Source organism: Pelobates fuscus, chromosome 3 (assembly GCF_036172605.1).
Source record: "Pelobates fuscus isolate aPelFus1 chromosome 3, aPelFus1.pri, whole genome shotgun sequence".
Taxonomy (NCBI): Eukaryota; Metazoa; Chordata; class Amphibia; order Anura; family Pelobatidae; genus Pelobates; species Pelobates fuscus.
The window spans coordinates 130,874,604-130,887,425 of record NC_086319.1 but is presented as its reverse complement, the minus strand read 5'-3'; the positions used below and the strand labels follow the sequence as shown (position 1 = coordinate 130,887,425).

Below are 12,822 nucleotides of genomic sequence, written 5' to 3'. Positions count from 1 at the left end.
AATAATAAAAAAGTAAATAATTATATATATATATATATATATATATATATATATATGTCATTTTATTCTAACTGTATTTTGATATTAATATATATATATATATGTATATAAATATTCATAACAAAATATCAAAATACTCTTAGAATGAAATGATATATATTATATATATATATATATATAAATAAATAAAAAAATTCAAAATATACATATGTCCATATATAAATACATAAATAATTTCATAAATATAAACGTAGACTTCAAATATATAAATATGTATTTATATTTAAATTGTACATGCATATTTATGTAATATTTGTACATAATTAAGTAATTTTATTGATTGCAATTTGGGAGACCTGCCTGACAACCCAGGCCGAAAGTCCCGAGAATTTAATTTGCTAGCACTATATTTAATCCTGTAACTTTCCAAGACACCCTAAAATCTGTACATGGGGGGGTCCTGTTTTGCTCGGTAAACTTCGCTGAACACAAATATTAGTGTTTTCCAAATGGTTAAACATATCACAGCGATGATATTATCAGGGAAAGTGACGTTTTATGCATTTTTTACACACAAACAGCACTTTTTCTAATGATATCATTGTTGTAATACGTTTTACTGTTTTGAAACACTAATATTTGTGTTCAGCTAAGCCTCCCGAGTATAACAGTACCCCCCCCCCCCCCCATGCACACGTTTTACATTGTTTTTGAAAGTTATAGGGTTAAATATAAGGAAGTTTTTTCACATTTGCCAGATTGATTATGTTGCCTTTGAGAGTGTATGGTAGCCCAGGAATGAGAATTACCCCTATGATGGCATACCATTTGCAAAATAAGACAACCCAAGGTATTGCAAATGGGGTATGTTGAGTCTTTTTTAGTTGCCACTTAGTCACAAACACTGGGCAAAGTTTGCGTTCATAATTTTTTTTTTAATTCTTTATTTTTCTTGTGCATACGTTTACAGACAAGCTTATAGCGCCACGACAGCAAATACAAGCTATTCACCGGCATACAATATCATGGCATAGTAATCAGCACATTAAATTTTTATGAGAGATGACACGCTTGGAGTACTTGAGTGGAATTTATGTAGAGTAGTTAGACTATACATGTATGGCTATGTGGTCGTTACGTAGTGAGTAGTTAGACTATACATGTATGGCTATGTGGTCGTTACGTAGTGAGTAGTTAGACTATACATGTATGGCTATGTGGCCGTTACATAGTTAGTAGTTAGACTATACTTGTATGGCTATGTGGTCGTTACATAGTTAGTAGTTAGACTATACATGTATGGCTATGTGGTCGTTACGTAGTTAGTAGTTAGACTATACATGTATTGCTATGTGGTCGTCATGTAGTTAGTAGTAAGACTATACATGTATAGCTATGTGGTCGTTACATAGTTAGTAGTTAGACTATACATGTATGGCTATGTGGTCGCTACGTAGTTAGTAATGCACTTTTTGTTTTTATAATAGAAAGATAACATAACATGAAGGCATGCTAAACTTCATTGGCTAGAGGGTTTCTTTACTTTAGATGCAATAAGCATTGATTAATGTCTAGACATAAAGGTTAAAGTAAGTAAGCTTTGCGATTCTGGCTAAGCCAACATCTCTAAGTAAAGTACAAATTGCAAGACAAGTGGTAAAGCATGTGTGTAGTAGAGGCTTATTGCTTAAAATTAGGAACATGCTATGAAACAGGTAAACATTATATTAGGAGAATAAATCCACTGAAGGCTGCTCATAAAACAAACACAAGGCACAGAAAATATAAGCTCAATGCATGTAGTCCAAGTGAGCCCAAAGACCACATGGTGCCTTAATGCTATTAGGATGCTCAGCCTATTCCCACCAAACAGCATTGCCTATTCAGAGGGTTTTTGGTGTGCCAGGCCCCCAGAGCATTGCCCCACCGGCCCCAGGCTTTGAGATAGTTCAGCTCACGCTCCACATTGCTCTGCCCACATTCAATTACCCCACCGAAGTCGCAGGATCTGCCCAGGGGTTTCCGATTTGCATTCACGGTAGTTGCCTCTCGGAATTGTGAGCGAAGTCTAGGGATTCTTCTCCAAAAGGACTGATGTCCAGGTGAGTGCTGGCTTGTCTTTAGGCCACGTCTCCTCAGTCGAGGCCCTCCACGTTTCTTTCTTCTCCTCTTTGTCGGCGCCGCGGCAGTGAGGACCATGGCAGGCATCCGCTCAGGAGCTGTACCAGCAGGCTCGCGCCCCTGCCGGGGACTGTCTGTCGCTGCCATCCTCTCTGCTCTCCGCTGCACTTGGGCCCAAAATTGCTCCCAGAACCGCATAAAGGCCCTCTCGATCCGCTCTTCGTGAGGGGTCTGGGTCTCAGGTATCGTTGCGGCGGCCATCTTGTGGTGCCGGCCTCTTGTGTGCGGTCTCGCTGACTTTAGAGCCTGACACTGATGTTCGCTGCGGTCGAGGCCAAGGACAGGTGAGCCCCTCAGTGGGGACCGGGATATCCCCCGCTGGTCCAAAGGGGGGGGGGGGGAACAGGGCTCGCTAACAAGCTGGTCTGCGTGGGTCGGAGGAGCGCCCGTCCCCTCCGGCCCTTATGCTGTACTAGGCCGCTGAGGTTTACAGTAGCGGCTGCCAGGGGCTAGAACACCCAGACTCAGCCAGTCCGTAACAGCAACGTATGGAGGCTTAATAGTATGTTTTGTTGCTGTTAATTTGGGCCAAGTACTCCTGAAATTGCTTAGGATTTAGATTCTATCGAGGAGCCCTGGTTGCATGCGGCTGCCTCGGTCGGCTGTCAGGCCCCGCCCCTCGTTTTTTGCATTTTTAACACACAAACAAATATAAATGCTAACTTTGGCCAGTGTTTGTGACTAAGTGACTACTAAAAAAGACTGGACATACCCCATATTCAATACCTTGGTTTGTCTACTCTTCAAAAATATATGATTTGATGGGACTAGATTACATTGGCCAGCTCCAAAAATGTCTCAAATAGGGCGTGGGTGCATGATGACCAGCTGTGAAAATTCCAAATTGGAATTTTCACCCTCCAAATAAGGTATTTTAGCCCCCAGAGAGCCCGACACACCTAAACATGTGTGGTATCACTGTACTCACTAAGAACATGTTAACATTGGGTATTTCTAAACTCAGGACAAAATTTAGAAATTATTTAGCATGGGTGTTTTTTGGCAGTTGTAGATGCGTAACAGATTTTTGTGATCACAGTTTTAAATAGTGTGTTTTTTTTGACATTTTTCATCATATTGTATAATTTCTTTTATAGTAATGACAAGAAAAACGGTATGTAATATGTGTGGGTACAGTTAATGAGTAAGAGGAAAATTACAGCTAAACACAAACACCGCAGAAATTTAAAAACAGCCCTGGTCCTTAATGGTAAGAACATTGAAAAGCGGTCGGGTCACTAAGGGGTTAATTGGAGCTCAATTATCTATCAAACACAATGGCTTGTGGGAAGGAAACACCTGTGATTTTGAATTAAAAACCCCATGTTAGTGGCACTGCATAAAAAGCAGAGTGTGGCCTTATAAAGTCAGATTGCTGCTTTTACCCAATACAACTGGTTGCGGCCATATAGTGGGGAAACTCTACACAAAGGGAATACTTTCACTATATTAAGCACCTCTGGAATTAGGACTAGTGGAGGATTGAAGAAATATCAGCAGTAGACTCACATACCCGTGACACTTGAGTCAGAAGTGGGATCCTCCATACAAACCAAGTCCAGCAAGGAATTCCAGCGGAAAGCCAACAGAGACAAAGATGGCAGAGAACTACAGGCATTTAACTGTAGCCACCCTGCAAGAACTAATTGCGGAAAAGAGACAAGACTCAGCGGGACTAAAGGAACCTGAACTAATTGCAGCTCTAGTGAGCCTAGGTCAGGATGGATCACCTAACAACGACCCACCCGGTTTCCTGACAACCTCCGATGAGCTCTTCAGATGGGTGAGGGAACGACTCGACTTCTACAGCCCAAACCTCCTCCCCATGAGGTTGTTGGACCGAATCATGGCAGCGGCAGAGAGAGAACGAGCTGAGGAACTGGCCATTAGCAGAGTCACAGCTACGACCAGCATAACAGATGAGGTGACATCCCGCAGTAGTTCCGGTTCCCACACCAGCATCAAGGTCACACAACAGTCCTTTAAGACCTTCGACAACCAAGTGGGGCACATCGACGGGTTCCTACAGGACTTCGAACGGCAGTGCCAACAACACCAGGTGCAGCTTCATGAATGGGTCCCCATCCTGGTAGGTAAACTGACTGGCAGCGACATACCTGGCTATACCAGAGAAATTGAGCCAAGATTACCCGGAGGTAAAGAGATGACTACTGGCACAGTACGCCGTCACCGCAGACACTACCGAAAGTTCAGAGAAGCCAGGATAAGGCCAAGAGACACTCACACTGAATGGGCTTACCGAAAGAGCCGAGCCGGACAAAATTGGCTCCAGGGGTGCGAGGCAAAGACCTTGGAAGACGGGCTCCAGCAAATACTACTGCAACTATTTTTTGCCAACACCGCCCAGGATGTACGGGACTGGGTAAGAGATCACGAACCCCGCACCCTAGAAGCCGCTGCTCAACTTGCACACCGGTTCGTAGATACCAGGTGACCCACAAACGTCCACTCAGGAACACCACCCGCCTGTACTCCCTGAACCATTCCGTTGGTCTCCCAGCCCCTGCGACAAGCTCCAGGACCCCCAGCCAGAGCACCATACACTCCACCGCGGGCTAACTTTACCCAAAGCCGTTGTTTCAGTTTTAACCAACCTGGGCATATCAAGCGGAACTGTACGATGCCCCAACCCCCGAACCACAACCACCGTAAACCTGTACGCTACTACCTCGGGTCCTTACGCCTCCTGACAAGCCCACTGTATAAGCTACCCTTGCGACCACCCCCACTCCGCACATGAACCGCACATTAGAAACTATGGGGAACATCACCAGGACCACTTTTCCCTCAACAAAACTGACGACTATGGGCACTACAACAAGATCTCCATGGTTCAACAGCCGGCATTTGACAATAGAGAACACCACTATCAACCAGTCAAAGTGAATGGACGATTAACCAATCGAGACTCTGATGCCACCCTCACGCTTGGACAGCCTGGGGCTCTAGCATCTACCCAACCCCTAGATCGGCAAATTGAGGTCAGGGTGGCCGGAGGACAGATCCACAAGCTTCCATTAGCCGAGTACATCTAGACTGGGGAATCAGAGAATGTTGCAGAGAAGTAGGAGTCATGCCATGAATCCCCACTGACGTTGTACTAGGAAACAATGTAGGACGATTAGAAAGTCGATTTGTACCCGAGAGAACTGCTGCATCCTCACCTAATTGTATGGCGGTTACCCGAGCACAAGCCGAGCGGGCACTCAAATCCGGGACCCAGGTAAGACAAAACCCCGACCCTCTCCCATCGACAGAGACTATTGACTGTTCCCCCCAAGCGACTTTAGTAACTTGACCCTTAGCGACCGACCTTGAGCCAATACCAACACCGAGCTGCCTCTGGCAAGATAGGTCCATAATCTGACCAAATATTGTGGAAGAATGGCCTACTATGGCGGTCCACCCCCAGGAACACCCTGGGCACCACCGCTGTCGCCATATTCCAGTTGGTAGTCCCGTCCCTACACCGATCGCCCTTATTTAAGCCCTTACCCTTAATAGGCGAACCGTTTAGACAGATCGCCGTAGGCCTTGTCGTTCCCCTCCCCAAGCCTAGCTGGACGGGATAAAGATACATCCTCATGGTAGTGGATTTTGCAACCCGCTACCCTGAGGCAGTAGCCTTGTGCAATATCACTGCAGAAACGATAGCAGATGCCTTACTAAAAATATTTGCCCGAGTAAACTTTCCCCAAAGATTCTATCCAATCAAGGTTACCAGTTCACTTCGGATCTCCTGAACCAGGTCTGGACTCTCTGCGGAGTCAAATCCCTACTAACCACCCCTTATCATGCGCAGTCTAATGGGCTTTGTGAGAGGTTCAATGGGACCCTCAAACAAATGCTCCGTAAGTTTACCATCCAACATATGGTAGAACAGCGTGTACTCATGTTATGACCCACTAGGCAGAACAAGCTACAGGTTGCCTGGAAAGGACTCTACGAGGTTGTAGAAAGAAGGAGGGAGACCACTTATGTAATTGCCAGGGGAGCCCAAGCACAGATCCGACACATATGTCACATAAACGTCACGCCATCCCACACCAAGTTAGGGGACCAAGCAATCCCAGAATCCCAGTCAGGCTCTCCTGCGCCTATAGGGTACCCGAGGCTGTCAGAGGGCATATTCGTCAAGAGCTCGTTGAGATGCGACCCCTCAGCGTTATAGAACCTTCTTACAGCCCCTGGGCCTCTCCCGTAATGTTAGTGCCCAAAAAGGATGGAAGCACTCGGTTCTGTGTCGATTATCGGTGGCTCAATGAAAAAAACACTACCGATGCCTACCCCATGCCCCGAGTGGATGAACTCCTTGAATAGCTGAGGTCCAATACTTGAGACACTGAGTAGGGAGTGGAAAACAGCGCCCCGAGACGACCAAGATAGAGGCCATTCTCAGCTGGTACTATCGCAAGTTTGTTCCCCATTATAGCGAGACTGCCAAGCAACTGACAGATCTGAAGAAGGCCCTGTGGTCCCCTGAGTGTCAGCTCACTTTCTCCACCCTGAAAGCTGCCCTGGGAAAAGCACCTGTGCTAGTTGCTCCAAACTTTAAGAATCCTTTCCTGTTCCATACAGACGCTTCCATGTATGGACTCGGAGCAGTATTGAGCCAGGTGAATGAGGATGGAGAAGAGCACCCCATAGCTATCAAAGCCGGAAATTACTAGATAGAGAAGTAGGGTATGCAGCTATTGAAAAGGAGTGCCTGTCTTTGGTGTGGGCTCTCTGAAAGGAAATTCACCGCCCTCACTGACCACAACCCCCTAGTTTGGCTGAATCGAGTAGCAGAAGTTAACGGACGCCTACTACGCTGGGGTTTAGCCATTCAATCTTTTAATGTCACCATTCAATACAGGCCTGCAAAGACAACTGCAATGCCAATGGATTGTCCCGGCAAGGAGATGTTTAAGCCCACTGCTACAGTTGTCTTCGGGGGTTACCCGTTGGAGCAACCCATGGCGGCCCTCTCCAAAAAGGGGGGAGATATGTCACAGGAAATGGGACTTCTTGTACGTGTTCCCTTAATTATACTTTGTATCGTCTAATGTGTCCCTGCAGTCAAATGGAATTGTTCCCTCTGTTCGGTTACCGAACAGATTCTGTGGGGTACCCATTTTCGCAAATCATGTTTAGGCTTGATTGGAATATTGTGCTTGTCCCATTCTAAATATGATAAAAGTATTAGTAGTAGTAGCTTGAGTATTAATCTGTGAATAGGTACCACATGTCTCTTTTGGATATGATATTGGAACACAAGGCTTGTTCATATCAAAGGACTCCTTATCTAAGAGGGAATCAAGACATATGGCAAATGAGAGAGTTAGTTTATACTAAAACCAGACTTCCAGGCCACTTATGTGTGACTTATGACAACTTGCAGAGTGGCTCTGCTGGGGTCCCAGCTTCAAAGAGGAATTTAGGTTGTAAGCTTTGACCGCCAATAAAATCAAATTAACCCCTTTTGAAGTTGACAATACCACCTCTACCAGGCAACTAGTTCACATATTCACACATATATGCACGAACATAACTTTTGTTTTACTGAATTGATCTGAGCGCTTTTTGGATATGTTGTGCACTCGGGGCTATTCGGGAATATAATTTTTGTGAGGGTCCGATGCTGTTGTCATGTATTTTTGTGATTTCCTATTTGAGAGATAATTGGATTAGCTTAATTGGAGCACAATTATCTCTCAAACACAATGGCTTGTGGGAAGGAAACCCCTGTGATTTTGTATTAGAAATCCCATGCTACGGGTACTGCATATAAAGCCGAGTGTGACCTAAAAAAGGCAAATTGCTGCTTTTACCCAATATGACTGATTGCAGCCATTATATTGGGGAATCTCTACACAAAGGGAATGGTTTCACTATATTCAGCACATCTGGAATTAGGACTAGTGGAAGATTGGAGGAATAATAGCAATAAACAATATGCAAACAAGTAGAGAAATATTTGAGAACCTTATTGCCAGAAATGTTTGTATATCTAATTATGTAGTTTTTATGTCACTGACTTATCTGTTCAAAAGGACAAATCGCCATCCACCTGTAAGTAACTGTTAACCAGTTAAAGCTAAATGCATGCCAAAGGTTTTACAGATCAAACAGTTGGGATGATTGATACCCATAGATTTTTGCCTGAAACAAAAGCCGCCAGGTTCCGGGATTTATAAGAACAGAACCGTGCCCACATGCTTTCTGTAAAGAACAGAAGTTACGTTAAAACGTTATTGTCCCAGAATGACTTTTTGTTGTGGAGATCATCCTGATATGCAACAGAATAGATTAAAATGCGCGTGCATGCGTGTGTTGTATAAAATGATTTATTTTCTACAGCTTTATATAATTGCAGAAATATTCATTGGTATTTTCAATTGGCTTCTTGTGACTCCCTATTGATTCAAACAGCTAAATATATTTCCCTCATTCCACCATTCATTAAATGAGTGATATGAGAAGTTGCTGGAAAATATAGGTTTTTAGTAACATATTCATTGGAAATCTTGTATTTATCCAAGCCAGTTATCGTAGGCTGGCTTAGGTTGCTGTGCATTATAAGACAAGAAATTCTGATTACTGATTATTCGCTGTGATTGTAACTACCACATTTGAGGCACTTTCTTTGTCAGGCTTTATAAACTGAAAATCTAGCAGTTTGATCAGCTCGATATTGACTTGTCTATTAAAATGATTAATGTTTATAAAGTAGAGGCAGGTGATAGTTTTCTTGCTTTTGAAACCGACAATATAATATGATTACATAAATAAACACAATAAATCATGTGAAAAATCAGAAATGAAGTGAAAATGGCCTGTCCTATTAATTATGAATGACAACACAAAATGCATGGATAAATCATTAATTATGTGGAGTCTCACTTGTTTCACGTAAGGACATTCAATATATTAGCCCCTTTTCATTGCTAATAATGTAAATACCTAAACTTTAAAACACAGACCTAGAGTAGAAATATCTAGTATTATCTACATTTGACATTAAGACAACAGAATATGTGCACAATATGGAGGTGAATAGAAGATAATGCTCAAACACCTAGAAAGTGGTATCCCCTACACCACTTAAAAACACATAGTATACATACATAAAAAGGTGGAGCTTCTAGGTAATCAATGCAGTCAATATTCTGTAAAATAAAATTATGCAGCAAATAGTGCAACACAGTAAATAAGAATTCAAATGTGTACTTTTTACATTTCCTGTCTAATTTTATTTTACATAATATTGACTGCATTGATTACCTAGGAGCTCCATCCTTTTATGTATGTATACTATTTGACATTAAGAGGCTGTTCAGAATATTGTTTTCTGTTTATATTCATTTGTTTTAGTTTGATTCGTTTTAATTATACATTTTATAGCACGGACCAATATACTGGCACTCTATAAATAATTCTTACAAAATTAGCAGGGTTAAGAGGTTGTTTGTAGGTATGCCTTATTCTAAAGCATTTTTCTACAACCTTTCCTTTAATGTAACATTCTTGGGCGAGTGTTTCAATTGATGGGTTGTTAATCAAATAAAGAAATACACAGACATGTACACACAGGGGGATACATGACAATCCAATGTCAGCATGCCGGTAACCAATTGATAACGTCTCCTGACTTTCATTCTTTTTCACGTGATAATTTTCAAAGCAGTTACAATCAGAACTTTGCAAACTATTTTACTGATGGTATAACACCAAAGTCAGAACAAAATATCGACTTAAAACCAGGCATAACTCATTATGTATTTGATATTCTCATACTGTTGTGCTCAATAGGGAAATAACAAGAGGTTAATGACAAAAAAGGTGCTTTAGACTACATAATAGGTTGAAGGTTACATATAGCCAAATACATTGATGATGCTAATAGGGGACGACTGTTATTAGCCTGTTATATTCTGTATGAACATTGCAGTTTGTTTCATTAAACTACCTCTGACGGGATATATGTATTGTGCACATGTGTAATAGTTTTGTTTTCAATTTTGCTTTGTATTGAAGTTACTAATTATTGCTTACATTTGTCATCAAGTGGGGGGTTGTTTCATGCACAAACACATGGAAAAAGTGTCTAATTGTGATCAATAAACATGTATATTTAAGGTATAGGACTCTTTATCGCAGATCCCACAATGGTGAAATTATTGTGAAAAAGTATTGGAATGGTAGGATTCTGATTGTTGAGCGCTTGTTAGTGGCACATTGTCATTCATTAACACCTCGATAAATATAGATATGAGATTGTGATTTAACCAAAAGTGTTACATTCAGTCTAATGTGAATTCTTGTTAGGTAATGTATAATTTTTCTTAATATTTATATGTTTGACTTTTTATTATATTTCTGTAATTACAGGCCTGCTATGGAATCCTGAAAGTCCCTACAGGAAATTGGCTGTGTCGATCTTGTGCCCTTGGAGTCCAGGCAAAATGTTTACTGTGCCCAAAGAGAGGGGGAGCATTGAAACCTACAAGGAGTGGGACGAAGTGGGTCCATGTTAGCTGTGCCTTATGGATACCTGAAGTAAGATATTAGTCAACATACTAATACTGAGCCCAGTTTTACAAATGGGAAACAATGGGAGCTCAAATATATTAATATAATATAAATGTTATGAGAGAGTATTTTGCTTTTAATAGGGAGTAAATTTAGATCACCACATGTGCTGATGTCATCAATTGTTTTACCTTTATTCAGAAATAAGCAGGGCAAAGTGGGATATGCAATGGTTTTATTTGGAAGGAAAGAATGAGTTGCCAGCTCACATAGTATCTCTGTCACTGATTTTTTTTGTCTGGCCCGCAGCCTATGGATGCCTCCCTATAGCCTCCTTATTGCCCTCCCTTTCCCCAAAAAACATTTTAGGCTCCGGGACCGGTGCAATTCACTACCATTGTTCTGCTCATGGCAGATCTTCTCTAATGGTGCCACCATCTGTGTTCCTAAGATAAAGGCGGTCGGGAAATCCATATTCTGGTATTTCTTGAGCGTATTCATGATGCACACACTCACGGCGTCCAATGTATTTGTGTTGTTTTTCATGTTCGTGTGAGTGTCAACAGAGTGCTAGTGAATGAGCTGGAAGGAGGTGCCTACAGCAAATAACAAAGTTGCCAAAGACCTTGGAACTTGACTAAATATCCACCCTATGTCAATTTTTGTAAACCTGAAGTTATACGGGTTATAAGGAAAAGTAACTTTAAAAATAAGCGTTGTTTTAAAAGAAGAAAAAAGGGTAAGCAGGGGGAGTTTGAGACATGTTTAAGGGGGAGAGGGAGTGGAAATGATAGAGCCACTTTAAGTCTAATTTTTCCAAGGCAGTGAATACACATAGGCAGGTGAAGTGGGCAACAAGAGTGCAAATGCACAGTGACATTAATCATGTCCATTTTTCACACCAGCAAAGGAGCACATCAATTTTTTAAGTGTTCCTTTTCCAATTCAAGCTTCACCCACCTTTAAAAAAAAAAAAAATAAACTAAGAAAAAAAATAAACTAAACTTACCTTTATTCCAGCATTAGGACAGTCTTTTTTACAGCTCCCTCCTTCTTTTGTGAAATCATGAATATTGTCTTGCAATACACACTCTAAGTTTTGTATGAATTATAATTAATGTATAAAAGCAAGAGAAAGATTTTTTTTTCCTACCATTAATTCCCTCTGTCTCTGTAACATCACTTAATTTGTCTGAGAGGCTGATGTGTGGAAAATGTTCTCTCGGCACATAATAGGCCCCTTAATTCCACATGAGCATCATTTGAATGCAGCATTGTACCTGAACATTACTGTATTCCTTTATGGCTACTCTCTACCCATATTCCAATAGACTTTTCTAACAGTATAATGTTTCAGATCTCAAAACATACATCATCACAAGTTACCGTGTTTCCCCGAAAATAAGACCTACCCCGAAAATAAGCCCTAGCTGAATTTTCGGGGTGGGCTGCAATATAAGCCCTACCCCGAAAATAAGACCTAGGCATTTTACCTTTGCGGCCCGGCGGGACTTCCTTCTTCTATGAGGAGGAGGGGGAGGAGCGTTGCGGGCCGCGGCATCGCGCAGCGTGATGACGACGTGCGCAGCGTGATGACGACGTGCGCAGCGCCGTCAGTCTGCCTTCACGGATCTTCAGCGGAAGGATCCAGCGGAGGCACCCAGTGGTCAGACTCTTTGAACTGTGAGTAGATACCGGCATTTTATGTCTGGGACTTAATTAATTAAAGGGGGGGGTGAATTAATTAAAGGGGGGGTGAGTTAATTAAAGGAGGGAGTGAATTAATTAAAGGGGGTGAATTAATTAAAGGGGGGTGGATTTATTAAAGGGAGAGTGAATTAATTAAAGGGGGGTGAATTAATTAAAGGGGGGGTGAATTAATTAAAGGGGGGGTGAATTAATTAAAGGGGGTGAATTGATTAAAGGGGGGTGAATTAATTAAATGGGGGTGAATTAATTAAAGGGGGGTGAATTAATTAAAGGGAGGGTGAATTAATTAAAGTGGGTGGATTAATTAAGGGGGGTGGATTAATTAAAGGGGTGGTGGATTAATTAAAGGGGTGGTGGATTAATTAGAGGGGTGTTGGATTAATTAGAGGGGGGTGT

General features: G+C 41.9%; 1 protein-coding gene across 1 annotated transcript in view; it reads left to right on the top strand.

The window, feature by feature from the left end:
* JADE2 (jade family PHD finger 2) overlaps positions 1–12,822 on the top strand; it is a 647,003-nt gene that overhangs the window by 477,194 nt on the left and 156,987 nt on the right. Inside the window, exon 7 of the mRNA XM_063447471.1 lies at positions 10,576–10,743. Coding sequence (XP_063303541.1) covers positions 10,576–10,743 — 168 coding nt within the window. The remainder of the gene's footprint in view (positions 1–10,575; positions 10,744–12,822) is intronic.